The 21,656-nt window shown below is 44.1% G+C and overlaps 1 protein-coding gene across 10 annotated transcripts in view; it reads right to left on the reverse strand.

Moving 5' to 3' along the window:
* The window catches only part of CHRDL1 (chordin like 1), a 123,795-nt gene extending 115,754 nt beyond the window's left edge, over positions 1–8,041 (reverse strand). For 2 of the 10 annotated variants that reach the window (XM_013986327.2, XM_005673812.3), the window contains exons 1-2: positions 7,358–7,773; positions 3,491–3,642 (exon numbers count right to left, since the gene is read on the reverse strand). In XM_013986327.2, the coding sequence (XP_013841781.1) occupies positions 3,491–3,642; positions 7,358–7,509 (304 nt within the window). In that variant the 5' untranslated portion in view covers positions 7,510–7,773. Of the gene's footprint in view, positions 1–3,490; positions 3,643–7,299; positions 7,319–7,357; positions 7,776–7,912 lie in introns of those variants that run through there. The other 8 variants (XM_005673818.3, XM_005673817.3, XM_005673815.3 and 5 more) reach the window with 8 other exon arrangements.

Below are 21,656 nucleotides of genomic sequence, written 5' to 3' on the forward strand. Positions count from 1 at the left end.
TGTGCTGAAGGGTGGCCAAAACCAAAACAAAACAAAAGGTTAACAACAACATTCGAAATAACAAAATGATAATAAATAAGCTTTTGCAAATCAATAAGATAAGCACCCAACTGAAAAATAGCCAATTCAGAGAAGAAATATAATTGAATTAAAAATAATTGAAAAGACACTCCCAGAGTTCCCACTGTGGCTCAGTGGTAACGAACCTGAGTAGTATCCATGAGGATGCCGGTGCGGGTTCCATCCCTGGCCTTGCTCAGTGGGTTAACAATCCAGCGTTGCTGTGAGCTGTGGTGTGGGTTGCAGACATTGCTCAGATCTGGCGTTGCTGTGATTGTGGCAGGGGCCAGCAGCTGCAGCTTCAGCTCCAATTCGACCTCTGGCCTAGGAACTTCCATATGCCGCACGTGCAGCCCTGAAAAGCAAAGAAAGAAAGAAGAAGGAAGGAAGAAGAAAAGACACTCCAGCATTAGGAAAATATTACAGCAAAACCGAAATATAATTTCTCTTATTAAACTGTCCCTAAAATACAAAGATTAATAATATGTTTAGCGAAGGAATGAGGAATGGACACATGTAAAAAGATGGTGGAAATATAAACTAATAAAACTTTTTTTAAAGGACAATTTGACAGTTCTGACATAATTAAAACTGAACATACATTCTTACTAACAATTACAAAAACTTGCCTAAGTGCCATAAGGTGTTCATGAATGCCTTCCTTATCGTAATGGCAAAAACTGGAAATAAATATCTACAAATAGGGACTGGTTAAACAAACCATGGGCAAACGCACATAATTGGAAACTATGTAGGCATTAGAGAGAATATGGTACTGTTACACTGCCATGAATAAAAGCAAGTTTCAGGGAGAAAAAAAAAGGTAATATCTCATTTTTGTAAAAGAAAAAGATCCTATAGCCTTGTATGTATGTTTTTATAACACACAGAGGAAAGAGTTTGGAAGAACACATAACAAACTACTACGCATGATCATCACTGCAGAGTGGGATGAGAGTTGAGGGTTACACATACTCTCTGAAGCTCAGATATTTTCATATCACTTTGTTCAACAAGTATTGTTAATTTTACAATTTAAGAAACTTTAAAAATAAGTCAATATAAGCATTTTCTAGGGCTCTCCAATTTTCAGGAAGCAGTGTCTGAATGGCAGCATGAGAGTACATTACACGGATCATTTATGTAACCATTCCGTACTGCTTCCAACTTCTCTTAGAGCTGTAATATCAATCTCTGCATGTGGTGTGTGTGGTGTGTGTGGGGTGTGTGGGGTGTGTGTGGGGGTGTGTGTGTGTGTGTGTGTGTGTGTGTGTGTGTGTGTGTGTGTGAAGGTAACATACACAGGGCATATTCTTTGAGAGTTTCCTTTTAGTGGAGATAATTTTGTAAATGTCTTTGTGACAGTTCACTTGGTTGTGGCCACACAGAATGATCCTGAACAGCTCATTCAGGGAATGACCATGACCTTAGCCTCATTATCTGACTATAAGCCTGAAAGACTAGACCAGAACCAGTCCCCTAGGCCATCTGTTACATAATCATTTTGACACCAACTGAATATCAAAAGAGCTTGGGACAAACTCATAGGCAGCAGGAAATGTTAGAGAGTAATAGTTTGAGGTCTGTCAATCGTTTTTCGATCGTATTTTTCCTTGGTTTGTCAATTAAGCGCTAAGTTGCTTGGACAATATTCCTTAGTTCTCCATGAATATGGAAGGCTTCCCAGAAGAGATAGTCGTCTAAGAGTTACAAGCTTCCCTGTGATGCCATAAGGCCATAAGGCAAGTTTCTCCCTGAGAGCGTGGATTTTTTTTTCTTTTTTGTCTTTTTAGGGCCGCACCCGCAACATATGGAAGTTTCCAGGCTAGGGGTTGACGCAGAGGGGCAGCCGAGGGCCTACACCAAAGCAACGCGGGATTCAAGCCTCGTCTTTGACCTACACTACAGCTCACGGCAACGCCAGATCCTTAACCCACTGAGCAAGGTCAGGAATGGAACACGCATCCTCATGGATACTAGTCAGGTTCTTAAACTACTGAGCCACAGCGAGAACTCTCGACGGTGGTTTTTAAGTCCAGCTGCTTGTGAGCTGAGCTAAGAATGGACAACTTTGCTATCACATCCACTTAAATCAAGGAGGACTTCCGGAAAAGGAGGGTTCCGGGGTGGACAATACATTCAAGCAGAAGGAGAAGGAGGTGGGTTGAGGACTACGAGAGGTGAGGCTGAACCGAGCTTCCTTGCTGATGCGGGGTCCTGCTAAACTTCCCTTTGTGTCTCCATCATCCTAACTATGACCACAAATCACTCCTGTTTAAGAGCCTAATCAAAAGCCCTATTCAGGAAGGCGACTCCCTCTACTATGAAAATCACAGTGGGACGGAAACCCATGTAACAATGGGATAGGTTTGGCACTGTTCTCCCTGTCAGCAAGCCGCATGCCTGATATATTCAACTTATGCTGACCAAGGAGATAAATGTTTAAGTGATGGACTTCAGAGGCTGTGTCAGCTCCTACCAAGCATATTTTCACAGTTCCTTCTCATGAATAAGTGCAGTGGAGCAGAGAATGCCCCTCTTGGACCAGTTCCACTTGGTGCTTCTTTTCATGCAGCCCCAAAAGGGGGAACTAGAGCTGTGGCTTTTCCTTCAAATGTAGAGCAAAGGTCCACCTCCGAGGTGGCTGCAAGTGGCCCAAAATAGGTGAGGCTCGCACTGTGTAAAGGGCAGCAGAAAGCACATAACAGGAGCAGAGATGTCAAGGCTTACTCATAAAGCTCCCGAATGGGGCCACAAGGAGGGTTAATTACCCCCCTCTCCTGCCACTCTGCTCTCCTCCAATGTCTTAGCCCATCACACGGATCGCTGACTTTCTAGAAATATTCCCTGGCTTTGCGGGGACGTTCCTTTCAATAAATGGCATCCAATTTGCTCACGGTCCCTGGAATCTCAATTTCCTCAAAGGATTTTTCATCTGAATCCAGTTCATGGGAAGGTTTTTTTTCCTTCTTCGTTTTTCGGCAGAAGGGACTAGGCAGAGCCTGCTTGATTTTTGCCCCCCCCCTTTTTTTCTTTTCTGTGTTATTCTTTTTCATAAACTGAAAACCTTTGCTGAAGAGTCTGAAATTTGGGAAAAAATCCAGCTCATCTGTCAGATATTTCTAGAATTACGTAAAATGGAATGAGATTTGTACAGTTTAGAACAGGAAAAGGAAAATAGGCTAATGTGTCATGTGTTCTACGAGATGAAAACTATATGATAATCAGAAAAACAGCCGCAAATTTAGTTGGCCCCATTCAAAGCTTTTATTCCTTTATCAACTCACTCATAAACCAGTAACATTCACTTTCTTCTCTTAGAATAATGGCATGGCCACATTTGGGCTAAATCACAATTCCTACAGATTATAACCACATTTTCAGAGAAATTAGAAGAAAATATCTTGTTTTTTAAACTCAAGACACTTACGTTTAACTTGCTCTGTCTTGCTTCCTTCTAGGAAAAGAAATAACAGCAACAAGGAAAAAATATAGCTCGTGCCTCCCATTTTCCACTTTTTTCTCATTCTGGCCACTGCAAAAGGCAACTTGGAACTTTTAGGACCTGGTATATTCAAGCTGCTGGGAAGAAAGCAGAAAAAAAAAAAAGACTTAAAAACAGATCCTCTGGAACTTGCAGTGGGGGGGGGATGCTGGAGAATTTACATAAGTGTAAGCATTGTTTTCCTGCTAAGAAAGAGAACTTGCCTCTCCTGTCCTGCAAAGATTGTGGGGGGAAATTCAAGCACATGAACATACATTCCTATCCAATACTAAGGGTAAAATCCTTACAGACAAGTCCTAGGAAAATAAAAATAAATTTTGAAATCCTCGTTTCAAAGGGAATTAAAGTTGATTTCTCAAGAGATTTTCTTTGGGAGAAAAGGGAAACTGGGGTTTGCAAAACGGCTACTTTGGCAAACACGATAAAAATAATAGGCAGTGACCCAAACAATTTCTGAAATGAAAGTTAACTGATCTTAGCTTCGAGACTACCGTTATTTGCATGCTTCAGGGATGAGGCACAAGCTGATCGATGTTTCTCCTGGGTCTCCTATGAAATCCATAAGGATCTTCAGTTTGGCTACTTAATGTTGGAAAAGATAGATGTAATTAGCAAATACATGCAATTTAAACACCTGAATGGTTCAGACATGTTCCTCTCACATGAAGCGCCTAAGGAAATGGAAATTGAAAATGGGCCCATTTTTTTTTTTTTTTTGTCTTTTGTCTTTTTAGGGCTGTACTCACAGCATATGGAGGTTCCCAGGCTAGGGGTCGAATCAGAGCCGTAGCCATTGGCCTATGCCAGATCCAAGCCGGGTCTGAGATCTACACCACAGCTCACAGTGACACCAGATCCTTAACCCACTGATTGAGGCCAGGGATCAAACCTGCACCCTCAGGGATACAAGTCAGAGTCGTTTCCACTGAGCCACAATGGGAACTCCTAAAATGGGCCCTTTTTAAAAAGCTATTAGGCAAATTTAAATAGGTAGTGTGTTCACATTGCATCACCATGCAAAAGACCATCCAGAAAGCAACTACAATTCTTGAAAACATGAGACTTGCACTTCCAGTCTAAGGAGTGGAAATCTTAAACCTTTTGAGCCTTAAAACACAGACGGTTTGCTAGAACTCATACCGGCCACGGGTCATTTCCATAGACTTTAGAGCTGGTAGGACTCTTCCAATGGGTGATTCGAAAAGATTTAAATAATTCGAGAAACATATTTCAACCTGGGGTTAACCTGGAATGAGAACGGAGCGCATCGGTCTTTTCGGAGGGTCCAACCTAAATATTGAGGATGGAGAGCTGGACAGAATGCCAGATGCTCAATCTGGAGAACTGAATTGTCCTTGGGCCATGACGTGGATGCCACGGCTCTACTTTCAATGCCGTGAAGTTGGCCAGATAATTTGAAATCTACGGTTTCAAATTATGAGTACGGAACCAAAGAAGAAATGAGCATTGAGCATTGAGCATTGAGGAGAAGGCAGCACTGGTCTGCCTTCTCTACCTCCTCCCTGCTCCCGACCCAAGGACAAAATTCTCTGAGGACAGGTTCCTAGCCTTCCGAAGGCCTAGGTTCTGAGGTCTTGGTCCCCTCTGTGAGCTTTTGGCCCAACTTCAGTCACTCTGTCCTCTGAAAGCTACCAGGTTCCCTTGAAGCAAATCATTTCCATGAACAGTTTAATACAGCTACCCTCCCCTGTGAGGTTCTTCCTGAGCCTACTTTAATAAGCTTATCCTCCAAAGCCTCCAAATGAGAAAGCTTTTTTTTTTTTTTAACCGCTGAACTCTAATGTATCACAATCACATATGGATCTCAGAGGCTATTTCCGAAACCACCTTTTTCGGGTCTCCCCATGTAAGAACCCACCGGGCTGTTTATCTTGTACAATGGTTGGGTGATTGGGTGAACAGTAGGATTGCTTCATAACTCAAGCTGGCAAGAAAACGGCTCTTAGAACTTCTTTGCTTTTCTTGAGTCTCGATTAATGGTATGAGCAAATAGAAAGTTGTTGACTAGAGAGCAATTAATCTCTGTTGGCGATCCTGTCATCTACGTGGCCTCCCAGGCTGTGGTGGCGAACATCAGAGAAGGAATCGCTTTATAAATAATCACTTCAGATTTACAAGATCCTCAAGTCCTGCCTTTGTATTCCGTGCAGAACTATAAACCCTCTCCAGGTCTCTGTTCAATCTCTCGTTATCCTTTAAAGGTTCTCTTTTGAGGGAGGGGGGCAGTTCAAGACATTTGTTGGGGTTGCAGCAATAAACACAAGCAAGCATTGCTCAGCAAACATGCCGACTCTTACACTTGCACAGAGCCAAACTGTCCTTAATTTTTCAAATTATACTTTGACCCAGTTAACTGGAGTTATTTCAGCATTAACTCTCTGTCTGCTTCACACAGGCCGTTGTGCCATTGAACTTGAACTGGCTCTTTTACAGGTTACTCGGAAATGTAGCCATTGACATATTTTGGGGGGATCCAGGCCCCAACGAGAAAACAAAACCCCGGGACTAACACTGCGGAGTGAGGGAGGGTGAGTGGGCTTTATAAGAGCACCAGAAACATATCCGAACCTAAAGAAATACATCGATTAAGGTGCCTCGGTGAAACAAGTTTTCACATAGTACATTTCCATCAAGCAAAGGGACCAAGGGCTCCTCGCCCAGCTGAAACTGCAAGGCGTTCTGGGCCACCAAGTGTCAGGGGTCTGTTCATTCTCAGAAGAGGTCTCCCCGAGTAGAACAGAACCAGAGACATTCCCAAAGGAAGGCTAAGGGATGAGCATGTCAGCCAGCTCTTCACGCCCCACAGTGTCTCTTTAATCCTCCCGAGAGGCTTCACTGCCCTTGTAATCTCACATTCACTATCATCTGTGGGACAGCCCCCAGGGTAGCAATTCTCTTTCTGACACACAATAAGAAGACACTGGCATCTCAGGCCTACGTCCACTAGCTAAAATCCTCTTCCCAGACCTCTACCCAACAAGAAAAACTCGGTTCACTGGTGCTGGGTTGCCCCCCAAAACCTTCAGGCAAGGGTGTCTCTTATCAGAGTCCCCCGCGATGCCTTCTTTGCTGCTATGGTTGAGAAACAATGCCTCGCATTGGGTTTGCAAGATGCCTTGCTATCTATCATTTCATTTTATTCCCCACAACAATTCCACCTTCAAAATGGGCATCCTGGAACCCAGAGACCTCAACTGCCCATTCTCATAGTTAGTGGCAGCGCCAGCAGGGATTAGAAGGCAGGCTTCCCAGGCCCTATGTTCAGGCAATCCCACGTTGCTCCTGGAGCCTAGCGTCTCCAACTCTGACCCCAGTGGTCCCCGGGTGGAAAATGAGGCAGATGTCCGGAGGAAAGAAGAGCCTCTCGCCCGCCCGCCCGCCCTGCTTCCTTAACTTTAGCACGTATGAACCACCCACTGGTCCAGGGCACTTCGGCAAGCAAGCAAAAAGGCTCCGGACACACGCGGATCACCAAAGGAATCGCTGAACCCGTTAGGTAGCTACCAAAGTGGCCTCCCCGCAGCTCCAGAGCGTGGAGCTCTGCAGGCCGAGCAGGAGTGGCGAGTGGCGAGTTCGAATTCCGACCCCCCGGTCCTCCCCGGGTCCGGCGCCCTGGGCCCCACCTCCAGCCAGGCCGCGGGCAGCTGGACCTTAGAGCGGGTTGGGGTGGCAGGTCGAGGGAGTTCGCGGCGCCCTCGGGGAAGATGGCCCACCTGTGCAAAGGCTGGAAAGGAAGGGAGGGGAAGCGGGCGCCGGGCACTGCTCACTGACCTGGCCACCGGCCTCCTCCGTGTTCCACGCGTGCGAGCGCTCCGAGCTCCCCGGGGCGCTCCTCCGAGGTCTGGGGCTCGCAGGTTGTGGCGAGAGCTAGAGTGCGCGCGAGGGGGGAGGGGGGACTCAAAAGTGGGTGGGAGGAAAAACATCACCGCCCTCACACCACGAGGGAGCAGCGGCTCGCTCGGCTCCCGGGGGCAGAGCCAAGGCGCGGGAGCGGCGGCCCGGGGCCACCTGCCCGCCCGCCGCCCGCTCCCCACTTGGCCCGAGAGGCCGGCCGCTCGGCGCGGGCGGGAAGTCGGCGAGCACGCAGCCGCTGCAAGCCCGCACCCCCTCTCCGCTCCGGTACAGCCGCTTTATCCCTGCTCCCCCGACCCGAAAGTTAAGAAATCGGGAGAAAGTGTGAGGCTCAGCCGGCGACTTTCCCATCACGCAGCGCCCCCACGGCACCCCCCTCCTCTGGCTAAGCGAGCGTTGGGGTCTTAAAGGGACCGCACATCTTCTCCGGCCCCTCCTCCCCCTCTGCGCTGGATGCACCTAGGAGCTCCCTACCGTTCGCGCGCCGTCTGAAGACCCCGGCCACCCTCTGACTTCCCTGCTGGAAGCCCGCAACCCCTGTCCTCCCGCACAGCGGGCCTCCGTGCGTGCACCCGGTCTGGTTCTAAACTGGTGCGCGGGACGCCAGATGAGCTGGCCTCGAAAAATATGCACTAACAGGCTGCTTATCATTTTGGGGCGTCTCCCAAATCCACTTCTCTGCTAGGAAAGTGACAAAGTGTTGGTGTTCTTAAAGGCAGGATGGAGATGCGGGGGAGGGGGTGCTGTTTAGAGGGAGAGGGGACGACTCAGAAACCTGTTTTCACCCTCAAAGAAGATTCCTAAGCCCCGCCAAAAGGGCCTCCACTGTTAGGGATCTTGAAGAAAACTTGCCATGGCTCTCTCCATACCCACCCCTGCTTTGGCAGTCCCTAGGACTCTGAGATGGGCCAAGAACTCAACCTTGAATTCCCAGTAACGCTGCTGATGGCTTGGTGAGCCTGAGACAGACTCATCCAAATGTGTGTTTATTCCATGAGCTTTAGTTACAAAGAATTATCAGAATCCTCTAGGGGCCTGAAAGTGTTGCCTTGACAGAGGGTACCCATTTATATTTTAAGCCCCTACATTTAGAGAAGAGCTGCAAGGGCTTTTTTTTTCCACATGGACCTGCATGATATTGATATTCCTAACATCTATATGCCGCTTTATGGCTTACATACTTTCATATATATCATCCTTACTTTTTAAACTCTCACAACAAACTGAATTATCTCTGTATAGCCTCAAGTGTTAAAGTTGGGCGGGGGGGGGGGGGGGAGACCTTCTGGACCATTCAGCTCAACCTCTTCAGGTCACAGAAGAAACCAATGGAGGGAGGGGCCAGGGAGGTGATGTATCCAAGGTCACACAGCTAATAAATGATAAGTTTGGGATTCTGGTTCAGATTTCCTGACTTTTCCATCCACTACTCTCTGGTTGTTATCTTCAGTCTATAGATGAGGCAATTGATGCACAGGGAAATTGTGGCTTGCCAAAAAAAAAAAAAAAAAAAAAAAAAAAATCATGAAGAGAGAACAAAGGAAAATTAAAACAAGAATAACTGTCCCTGGAAATTACCTCCTTTTTCCTTCTCCACAAGTGTTAATATCATCCAACTAGCCCCTGAATTGCTGGAGATGTTTACTTCACTGTTAACAAAGAAAAGGGGGCCCTTTCTGAAATGTTGCCTTCAGGGCCCAAAATGTCTAGCTCCATCCTGCTGCTTGGGTAGCCATACATTACCACATGCATTCAATTTGTGCTGTACTGTATTAGTTTGAACTTGCTGATTTGTTGCCTTATAACTCTTCTCATGCCATTTAATGCACTGATGGTTTGCCTCACTACACTGTGAATTCTTCAAGGGCAAGCATTGGTTGTTCAATTCCCTTTGTATCTGCCCCCCCCCATCCCCATCATCACTCCCAAGATGCTTAGGGAGTATTCAGAAAAATGGGTTTCAGGGACCAGCCTAGAACAAACAGGGATCCTAGCATTTAAAATCAGTAGACTCACTGAGATTTAAGGGCTCATCTATTTGGCTACAACCACTAGCTCCCCCTTGCTTGATGTAGTATTCTGATTTCTGCATAACAAACCATCCCAAAACCTAGTGGCTTAAAAGCTTAAAATGATTTATTGTGATCAAATGGCTCTTTTCAACTGGGCAGTTTTTGCTCAGGATCGCTTATACACTTGGCAACTATATAAGGGGGCTTCTGGAATTCTCCAAAAGGTTCTTCATTAGTGTAAATGCTGGTGGTCCCTGTGTTAGTTCCAGTCTTGATTTCTGAATTGGGGACTTCAATTTGGGTCCTAACTTAGACTTTTTACTGGGTCTTATTCAAGCTAAACTGATGATTATCTCTATGCCTTATGTTTCTCTATTAAATGGGGATTAGAGCATAAATCGTCTCACGCTCATTCTTAAAAAACATTTCTTTTGAGATAATCATAGATTTCCATGCAATTGTAAGAAGTAATTCAGAAGGATCTCAAATACTCTTCATTCCCAGTGGTAACATTATGCATAACCATAATATTTCACAAACAGGAAATTGACATCAATACAATCCATCCAACTTATTCTAATTCCATTCATTTATACGCACCCATCTGCCTATGCGTATAGCTCTAGGAAATTTTATCACATATGTAGGTTGATGCAATCACCACCACAGTCAACAATGCTGACACCGCAAGGATCTCCAGTGATGCTCTTTTATGATCGCACTCATCTTCTCTCCCATCTTCCTACTCCCTGGCAACTTCCAAACTGTTCTCCATCTCTATAACGTTGTCATTTAAGAATATTACATGGAGTTCCCTTGTGGCTCAGAGGATTTAGGATCGGGTGTTGTCGCTACTGTGGCTTCGGTTGAAGCTGTGGCATGGGTTCAATCCCTGGGGCAGGAACGTCCACATGCTGTGGGTGAGGCCAAAAACCGAAAAGAATATTACGTGGAATCATACATATGTAAACTTTTTTTTAATGGTTGCACTCGCAGCATATGGAAGTTCTCAGGCCAGGGATTGAACCTGCACCTCCACCGTGACCTGCGCTGCTGCAGTGGGATTATTAACCCACTGCACCACAGCAGGAACTCATGTAACCTTTGGAAATTGGCTTTTTTTCAGTCAACATAATTCTCTGGAGATCCAGTCAAGTTGTTCCAGTATCAAGAGTTTATTCCGGGAGTTCCCGTCGTGGTGCAGTGGTTAATGAATCCGACTAGGAACCATGAAGTTGCGGGTTCAGTCCCTGCCCTTGCTCAGTGGGTTAAGGATCCGGCGTTGCTGTGAGCTGTGGCGTAGGTTGAAGACGAGGCTCGGATACCACCTTGCTGTGGCTCTGGCATAGGCCGGTGGCTACAGCTCCGATTCGACCCCTAGCCTGGGAACCTCCATATGCCGCGGGAGCGGCCCAAGAAATAGCAAAAAAAAAAAAAAAAAAAAAAAGAGTTTATTCCTTTTACTGCTGAGTAGTATTCCCTGGTATGGATGTACTATAGCTTATTTAACCACTCATCTATTGCAGGACATCTAGATTGATTATAGATTTTGGCAGTTACAAATAAAGGGAGGGGCTATGAATATTTGTCTACAGATTTTACATGAACTTAAGCTTTCCTTTCTCTGGAATAAATGCCCAACAGTGTAGTTCCTAGGTTGTATGGCAAGTGTATGTTTAGTTTTGTAAGGACTGCCATATGTTTTTTCAGAGTGGCTATCCTAATATTTATATTCCCATCAGGAATGAATGAGAGATCAGTTTCTCTACATCCTTGTCGGCATTTGTTGTTGTCATTATTTTTTATTTTAGCCATTCTGATACGGGTATAATGATATATCACTATGGTTTTAAGTTGCATTTCCTTAATACCTAAGGATATCTACCATCTTTTCAAGTATTCATTTAACATCTTATTGTTTTCTTACAGTTGAATTTGGGGAGTTATATATTCTAGATACTAATTCTCTGTTGCATGCGTATTTTGCAAGTATTTTCCCCAGACTGTAGCTTGTCTTTTCGTCTTCTTCCCATAGGCTTTTATAGAAAAAGGTTTTAATTTTGATGAGGTCCAGTTTATCAGTTTTTCCTCTTAGGGGTTTTTTTTGACAATAAGTCTAAGAAACTTTGCTTAGCCCTAGATCCAAATTTTTCTTCCATATTTTATAGTGTCATGGTTTTAAGTCTTACATTTAAATCTATGGTCCATTTAGAGTTGTTTTTTTGTTTTGTTTTGTTTTGCTGTACCCATGGCATGTGGAAGTTCCCAGGCCAGGGATCGAACCTGCATCATGGCTCTAACCAGAGCCACAGCACTGACAATGCCAGATCCTCAACTCACTGAGCCACAAAGGAATTCCTCGAGTTAATTTTTATGTAAGGTGTGAGACTGAGATCAAGGTTCACTTTTTTAAAAAACTATCTCTTCTCCATTGAACTTTTACACCTTGGTCAAACATCAGATGGATATTGTTTGAGTCTATTTCTGGTTTCTCCCTTTTGTTTCATTGATCTGTGTCTCTCCCACCATCGACAGCACCCAGCTTTTATTATTGTAGACATATAGGAGGATTAACATCAATTAAAATGGTCCCTCCTACTTTCTTCTTCTTCTCTAGATTGTTTTGGCTATTCTGGATTCCATACCTTTCTGAATAAATTTTAGAATAAGCTCATCTCTGTCTATAGAAAACCTTTCTCAGGTTTGGATAGGAATCATATTAAACCTATAGAACAATTTAAGAAGAACCGGCAGCTTTTAATGTGTGGAGACTTCCAATCCGTGAACTCAATAGATTTCTCCATTTCTGTAGGTCTTTTGTTATTTCATATACCAGTGCTTTCTAGTTTTCAGCATATAGATCCTGTACCTGTTTTGTTAGATTCATACCTATGTGCTTCATTTTCTTCGGAGCAACCATAAATGTGATTGTGGGTTTTGGGTTTTTTTTTTTTTTTTTTTTTTTTTTGGTCTTTTAAGGGCCACACCCACAGCATAGGGAGGTTCCCAGGCTAGGGGTCGAATCGGAGCTACAGCTGCCAGTCTCCACCACAGCTACAGCAATATAAGATCCGAGCCATGTCTGCAACCTACACCACAGCTCACGGCAATGTCGGATCCTTAACCCACTGAGCAAGGCCAGGGATTGAACCTACGTCCTCATGGGTACTAGTCAGATTTGCTTCCGCTGAGCCACGACGGGAACTCCCTGTTACGGTGTTTTTAATTTTGGTTTCCAGTGTTCTTTGCCATTATATATCAATGCAATTGATTGGTGTGTGCCGATCCTATATACAGTGTGTTGCGGGACACACATGCTTATTTATTTTGTGCAGCTTTATTGAGATATAATTGACATAGACCATTGTGTGAGTTTAAGCTGTACAACATGAGGATTTGATATGTGTATGTACTGCGAAAGGATGACCCCAAGTTACACATCCATCACCTCACAATTTGAGGGGTGAGAACCTTTAAGATCTACTCTCTTAGCAACTTTTAAATATATAATACAGTTAAATTATATACTTAATTACATGCTAACTATAGTCACATGCTGTGCATTAAATCCCCAGAATTTATTTATCTTACAACTGGAAGTTTATGCCCTTTGACCAATATCTCCCCATTTCCCTCATCCCCCAGACCCTAGCAACCCCCATTCTACTCTCTGTTTCCAAGTTGGTGCTTTTATATATATATAAAGAAAACCAATTCTACATGTGAGACTATACAGTATTCCTCTTTCTCTATTTGACTTATTTCACTTAGCATAAGGTCCTTAAGGTCCATTCCTGTTGTCGAAAGTGGCAGAAATGAATGTGAAAATGGAGGTACTACAGAATGAGTAACACTGACCAATATTCTGCGAACACAAATTTTAGCCCTTTAACTGCTTTTTATTCCGTTTAAACCTGGAAAACTCTGGTTTTTTGATTAACTTTCAAAAAATAACGGGTCACATAAAGATTAATGAGGAGCATGTTATGGTGTACGTTCACTTTTTTATCAGACCGATCCTGAGTTTATATTGATCAAATACTTGACTCAGTATTTAGAAGTTAACCTTTTAGGACCCGTAAGCTGTATTTAATATGAGCCCCTTTATCACTTGTAGGTATTCTTGTTTGTTATTGAGTTTTTGTCTTTGTTATATTTTCTTCCGGCTAGTCGTTTCTAAAAAGTGCTAGAACAGGAGTTCCTGTCGTGGCTCAGCAGTAATGAACCTGACTTGTATCCATGAGGATGCAGGTTCGATCCCTGGCCTCGCTCAGTGGGCTAAGGATCCAGTGTTGCTGTGAGCTGCGGTGTAGGTCCCAGGCGCAGCTTGGATCTGATGTTGCTGTGACTGTGGCATAGACCGGCAGCTGCAGCTCCAATAGGACCCCTAGCCTGGGAACTTCCATATGCCTCAGGTGGGGCCCTAAGAAGGCAAAAAAAAAAAGGGGGGGGGGCAGTGCTAGATAGAATACAGAATTGGCTGCCATTAATGTGGTTCATCTAATATTTCCATCTTTCTTCCTTTCAGGTTCATGGTGGAACTTCGCCCTATTTCCTGCTATGAGGTTGAGCATGACCATCTGACCATCTGATTTGCTTTGGCCATTGAAATCTTAGCAAAGCGGATATGTTACTTCCAAGTGGAAGCTAAGAGCTAGGGCATGATTTGCCCCATTCTCTTGCCACTGCTGTAGAAATCCTTGAATGCATACCCTGAAATGAAGCCTGAATTTTTGAGTGACTAAGATGAGCAAAACCCCCAGCAGACTCATTTTGGAAATCTAAAGTGATAAATGAAATTCTGTGTGTTAAGCTTCTGAGATCTGGAGATTGCTTCTTTTTGCAGCACGGTGGCCCAATCCTGACTGATACCACCAGTCAAAACAGTTCTTTTTCCTTGCATTTTATGAAAACCAGAGAAGTAAACAGAAAGAGCAACTTATAGAATCCCAGATAAAGAGTTTATAGAAGCCATGACTTTCTGGTTCAATGTTAGTTAATCCATAGTTTCCATTTATGCCTTTCAGTTATCGTATCAAACAACAATAGCCCAAGGTATTTTTTAATTTGTGTTTTGTGTTATATCTGAATGGTATTTTATAGAAATAATTTTCCTTTTAACTGATCTAAGATATTTGTGGGAGCATTTTAAGTGATTCTTTTCTCAAAAGATCACACCTCCAGATTTATCATAAAGGCTACTGAAAAAGCAAGATTTGTTTTTTAGAAAATTTCTGGAACATTTATTTTAAAAATCAAGGTAAAGCCATCATAGTGTGCATGATTATAGTAAATACTTAAAGATGAAAAGGAGTGTATTCTTTGGTTCAAAATTGCAGGATGCCCGCAATTACCACTAATGAGTCAAATGGGCAGAGCATAAAATAAATTGGCTTCTGATTGAGGATTTTTCAAGTAGTTTAATTATGTTTTCAAGCATTCTTACAACGGTATGTAAAACTTGTTAATCAGGGACATCATAAAAACAAACTGGTGATCTAATATGTCCAAGTGATATACCGTGCATAGAAAAAAGCAATATGGCAGAATAGAAACTGCCTCCCTAGAAGCTCTATTGCTCTAGAGCATTTAATCACTTTAAGCTGCATTTGCTTAGACAGCTTACTATAGGACCTCAAGGTCCCCACAGTTCTCACAGTTTCATAAACTTTGCCTTTACTCCAAATCTAGGCAGTGGGACTCTCCACTATTATTCTTTAGCAGAACCAACAGAAGTGACCGTCTCATTGTCTTAACCACAGCATCTAGCTCTCCTCAGGGATGTAGCATGATACACTCAAAAGAACCATGGTTTTAGAATCAAATATCCCTGGGTTTGAGTCCCAACAAGTCATGTAATTTTCCTGAGTCTGTTTCCTTATATGTAAAAAGGGGATGGGACTAATTCTGCCGTGGAGGTTCAATGGCCTAATTAATGCATATGGAGGGCCTGGCATCATGCCTGACATGTAGTAGGTGCCCGTTGGTTCTTTCCCTTCTCACTTTCCCTCCACACCCCCATTCCTTAAGCCAAATATGAGAGCTACCCCACACTCAGTAAAGTCCTTTATTAGCAACTCAAGCTTCAGTTTGCCTGTCTTTAGAAGAGACCGGGGATAAAAACAGGAAGAGAAAACCAATAATTAGCCCAATTTCCCACCTGCTTCTTCTAGGCAGGGAGTGAGGTGGAGAGTAGAGTGCCAACATGCCTTCAAGTGGAACAGTCAAGAGACTGATGCCAAAAGGGAAGTCACTTTCTCCTCACACACAGGTGCATCAGCACCAGGTATGGTCATGGTACCAGGAGCACATCATAGACTGTTAGATGCAGATTTGGGCCTAACACCCTCTTCTCCAGTCTCATGGCACGTGGACTGGAAAACAGGACACAAGCCAGAGAAGAATCATGAGAAGCCACCTGGATAGTCTCATTTCTGAAATCCCTGTTCTTTTGGGTCTCAAGGAAAGAAAGTTTGTTTCTCATTAGGAAAGGATGCCAATAACTCAGCACTGGAGTTATAACCCAGGGAATAAGAGCAGGAAACAGAGGCTCTAGAGAGCAAAGATGGTAATCTGCTGATCCCAAGGTTGAGGAGAGCCGGCACACATGTTTTGCTTAGACTGAACAGGGTTTTTTTTTTTTTTTTTCAAAATTTGAATTGGTTTCAAGAAATCTTAAATGTTTATTATTAAGAGATTTTACACAAAACCTTGATTTCCAGTTCCTCTTGAAAAATTAGAATCGCTGGCAGCACTGGGCTGACGTATCTGCATAGTCACATGGGCTGGAATGGAGGAGTAGCTGCTGCTTTGACATAGCATATGTGTTCATCCATTGCCACAGTCCCCACCACTCCCTATTGTGTCCCTTTGGTTACCTTCAGGCCTGCTTTACACATTCAGGTTATTTGTCTAGCCTCTAGAGCCATTCGAGTTTGAATTACGGTGGACAATGATAACTGCTTAACAACTGGCTCTGTAGGGAGAAAAATAATCCTGATTTGTAGCTATTTCCAATTTCTGTTATGTAAATATCCCCAACAGGGTCAATTTCAAACTACCAATGTGTTATCCCTTAATGCAGGAGCTGGTAAGAGATGTACACAATTGCCTCTCCCAAGCTGCCGAGAGAGCTCCGGAACACCACTGGCTCAAATCCAATCAGAAAACCTTCAGCAGTTCTCTTGTGGTGCAGCGGGTTAAGGACCTGGTGTTGACACGGCAGTGGCGTCACTGCTATAGCATGGGTTCGATCCCTGGCCCGGACGCAGCCCAAAAAACAAACAAACAAACAAAAAAAAAACCTTCAGCAAAGTAAGTGGGATGGTCAGGGGTGTGAGCCAGGAGATCTTATGCACAGGCTAATCATCAGAAATCAACCAGAAAAAGTCAGATTCAACACCTGACATGGAACCCATCATTAAGACAACAGTACTTCCTTGTTCCCTACCTTTCTTAAAAAATCCCACAGGCCAATTATCCAGTTTAGGGGCCTGGGTAATGTGGGAGGTGGGGTGTGGAGTATGAAGGGTTGGCACTAGCTTGATGAAGTCAGATGAGAAAGTACAGGCCCCCTGACAGTCCTGCTGAGTCCTTCCTGTCAACCAAATACTGGACTCCTTTTCTCCTTATAAGAAGGAGACTAAGGGAGGGGTGAGGGAGGGAGGGCACTGAGCTGCCTGTTTAGAAGCCAAGTTGGGAGTGAAAAAGAAATAGGCTGTGAATTACATCCAGAAATCGCTTCTCACACTGGAACTGTGGGGCTGCTGACCTCAAATGCAGATGACAAAGGCCACAAGAAGGGGCCTTGTCTTCTCACATTCTATGCTGGAAAATGACTGAGTGTGCATAGACTAGTATTCTAGAAAGTAAAAACTTTATGACCCTTAAAAACAACTTAGTCTAAATCTAATTAACTTAACACAAGGAGATACTGAGGCCTGGGGAAGGCGTAGGGGCCAGGGAAGTGGCTCAATTGGATCTGGAAGCCAGGTTTTCTGACGGCCAGTCTAAGACCTCTTTTTCCACCTCATACTGGCCTCTCAAGGAGTTAAAAAGTGAGGGATTCAGTCCCCAAGTGGGTTGTGTTGCCAAACCAGCAACATGAATAATATTTTTTGACTGAATCAACTGTCTGTTTAGGCATCATGTAGACACAGTCAAACACTCATCTCCAGTTTTCCCTGTGTTTGGATGGTTTTAAAACCTAGCAGAGAATCTGCACGTCCAGGGAGTTTTGCCAAGAAAATCTGAAAATCTAAACAGCCACTCTCACATTGGCCCTATAACCAAGTGTCCAAGTCTTTTTTTCTCCCCTTTTCATATTAGAGAAAATATGCTCCTGCCACAAGAGAAGCAGCATCAGAACCCAGATGGATCCTTGAACTGAGAATTCAGATTCTGGGCTCTAGTCCTGTCTTTGCTTTGGATGGATCGTATCCTTACCTCCCTGTGGGCCTCAGTTTCCTCATTTGTCACTTCGAGCTCAATAGTCTTTGATTATAAAATCCTCTTCCAGGTGCCCAGTCATTCAGCCTATGAGTCCCTTCCAACCGGGCCACAGAACATTCTAGAACCCAAGTTGCTGAGCCTCCAAAATCCTGCAAGACTTGGTTGTTGGACTTATTCTTCATAGCAGCTGATTTACACAGGTGGCCCCAAATGTCCCCCTTCCAGCCTGGCCACAGAACATTCTAGAACCCAAGTTGCTGAGCCTCCGAAATCCTGCAAGACTTGGTTGTTGGACTTATTCTCCTCAGCAGCTAATTTACTCAGGCAGCCCCAAATGTCTGTACTCATTAGGGACCTCTCTCTCAGTGCTTTTGAATTTTCCTGGTAACCTCTCAGTCATAAAAGCTGTTTGTAATCGAAAAAAAAAATCTCTAAGAATCATATCTTTAAAAATGAAAAGCCTAAACCCAAATGAACCTTTTACCAGATTATGGGCTCCAGTGCTTATTCCTCAGGAGACTCTTGTGAAATCAGAGACAAAAACTTGAGAACAATCAGACAAAGAGAAATGTCAAACGAAGTTTTGGGTTTATTTAATTTTAGTGTTTTCACATCCACCCTGAGTTTGGGGGAGGATCAAAAAAAACACAGAGAAACCCCCTCCCAGCTGCAAAGTCCACGTGCTCAGCCATGCTTTTCTGTCACTTAGAGTTCAGCTTTCCCCAATATTAATGGAACTTAAGCCAAACAAGAGTTCCTTTTATGCTTTCTCCCCCCGCCACCCCTCCGTGCTTGCTAAGTCCTGTGCAAACTTGCCACAGTTCCCAAGCACAAGGCTGTGAAATTATCAGGGCTGGACAAATGCCAGTACAAACCAATTTATTGGGGTCCTGAAATTAACTAAAACTTAGAAAGCCTGATTAATTGTGGCACAGCACAGCAAGGAGCGTTGAGGGGGGAGGCCATCGGGGCCAGAGCACACGTGGGGACTCTGTCCTGCCCCTTGATTTACGCGACACATAAAGAAGAGTTCCTTCTGTGGATGGGCTGGGCTGTTCTTACTACTTATTCATCCATAACCAAAATGCCGTTGAGTCCAGCAGGGAAAATGGTAGTTAGTGGGGTTTAGCTACCTATGTAATCAGTCAATCCCATAATGGTAGTTCTTGGGATTAATTTCATTGAATTTAATTATCATCTTCAGGCCGCCCATTTGACAAGCTCGACTTTTTTCAAAGCGACGTGGACTAAATATGCCTTTGGAGAGTCATCATTGAGAGCTGGTGCCACTGCAGTTTCTTGGAATAACTTACCACATAAGACAGGGAGAAGGACAGTGATTCTACTGCAAATCATCAGGGTCAAAAAGATAGCAGTGTCCCCCACAGACCAGTGTCTTTCTTTTCAGTTCCTATTCAGAATAGCGCCAGACCACGCCGTTCCAAAAAAAAAAAGATTCCTTGTGGGAGTTCCCCAGTGGCCTAAGGGTGAAGGATCTGATGTTTTTACTGCTGTGGCTCACATCACTGCTGTGGAGCAGGTTAGATCCCTGACCCAGGAACTTCCACATGCCATGGGCATGGCGAAAAAAGCAAAACAAAACAAAAAACCTCCTCATCTATGGGGGGGGTAAATTAGGAATTTGGGATTAGTGGAGACAAACTACCCTATATGAAATAAACAAGGTTCTATTGTATAGCACAAGGAACTATATTCAATATCCTATAAAAAGTGATAGAGGAAAAGAATCTGAAAGAGGGAGTTCCTGTCGTGGCTCAGTGGAAATGAATCTGACTAGCATCCATGAGGACATGGGTTCGATCCCTAGCCTCGCTCAGTGAGTTAAGAATCCGGCGTTGCCACGAGCTGTGGTGTAGGTTGCAGACGCGACTCGGATCCCGCATTGCTGTGGCTCCGGCGTAGGCCGGCGGCTACAGCTCTGACTGGACCCCTAGCCTGGGAACCCCCATATGCCCCAGGAGCAGCCCTCAAAAGACAAAAAAAAAAAAAAAAGAATCTCAAAAAGGATATATATATATATATATATATATATACACACACACATATATATACATACATAGATATATATACACACACACATATAAATATATATATACATACATATATAATATAATCACTTTGCTCTGCACCTGAAACTAACACAACCCTATAAATCAACTATACTTCAATAAAAAATAAAAAAGACTCCTCATCTAAAAGTACTAAGTACAACGTCTAAAGACTCCTGAGGTGTTTAGCAGTCAAAGCCCCCGAAGGCCAAGGCAGTAGCAGCGAGGAGACTTCTCAACCTCGGCAACAATGTGTTGCTGTCAAGCACTCACTTGTCAGGAGGTGGGTGTTCCTGCCTCTGCCCAGAGGTCTTAGAACCCTGGCATAGGCACACTTGTCTAACATGTAAGCTTCTAGAATGCCAAGCCCACCTCTGGCTGGTTCTCTTCATCAGCCCCAGGCCTAAAGCCAGCCCTGAGCACACCCATTTAGCAGGATGCTCTGATGCAGTCGTACCATTGTGAAAGCACTGAAATACTTCCTTGCTGCTGGCTAAAGTGGTGCTGTCTCAAGCTTCCCCAAGTGTCCCCTGCAGCCTCCACTGCTCCTGCCCTGCCCCTGGGACCCCTGAGCTCTCTCCACGATCCATAGCTGAAGGGTTAATGGCTGGCACGGCAGAAGGCCTTCAGTGCCCCGTGCCCATGGGCCTCTGGCATCTGTTCCACTTGGTTATTGCCCAAGCTAGTCCAGAAATTAACTGCTTTGGAAATCATTCTAGGTACCTTACAAAATGATACCTTCATTGCTGGTGGTTGTGAGGAGAAGCTTATTGGGAAAAGCACCCCTGGGAGTTCCCTGGTGGTCCAATGGTTAGGAATTGGTGCTTTCACCTCTGTGGCCTGGGTTCAATTCCTGGTCTGGGAACTGAGATTCCCACATCAAGCTGCTGTAAGCTGCGGCAAAAAAAAAAAAAAAAAAAAAAAAAAAAAGCAACCCAAGATCTTCATGAGAAAAACAGCAATAATTTATTTCATTCTGCACAACAGCTCCAAAGCCATGAGCACTGGCATTGCTGCGTCCTCCCTGAGATAGAGAGCATGGTACCGGGGCTGGCAGAGGGGGCAAGGAAGAAGGGACTTCTGCACACTGGGGCAGCTTCTCAGGCCACTCTCTTTGGCTGTGATCTTCCTAAAAGGTAGACCAGCTCTAGAGGATTGAAATCTACCCCAGAGAGGCATCACCTGGGCTTTTGGATTGGCCCAGAATGGGGAGAGGATGGGTGGAAGAACACAAAGGACCAAAGCAACCCTCATCACAGTTCTGCCACCATATGCATGTGCCATGGGGTAAAAGGTCTTAGGGACCCAGCTCAGGAGAGCAGAACTCGTCCTGATGCTGTCATTAGCTGTGTGTCCTCAGACAAGTCCCTTTATCTCTCTGGGTCTTAGCTTCTTCAACTACACCATCAGAGGACTGAGTTCAGTGATCTCAGAGGTTTCTTCTAGCTTTGCTGTTCTGTAGAATAACCATTATTATTAATCATCAGAACACTTCTATGAGTTATTAGGTGTTTACTATGTGTTGAGCAGGACGCCAGTATTTTACATGTATTCTTTTGAATGTATTTAAAATGCATTCTAAATGAATTACAATGGATTCATTTACATATATTCTAAATGGCCTCAGAACCGTCTTGTGAGATAGGTACTGTTATTGTCATCCCATCTTTTGCAAATCAGAAAGGT

The sequence above is a fragment of the Sus scrofa genome, chromosome X (genome assembly GCF_000003025.6).
Source record: "Sus scrofa isolate TJ Tabasco breed Duroc chromosome X, Sscrofa11.1, whole genome shotgun sequence".
NCBI lineage: Eukaryota > Metazoa > Chordata > Mammalia > Artiodactyla > Suidae > Sus > Sus scrofa.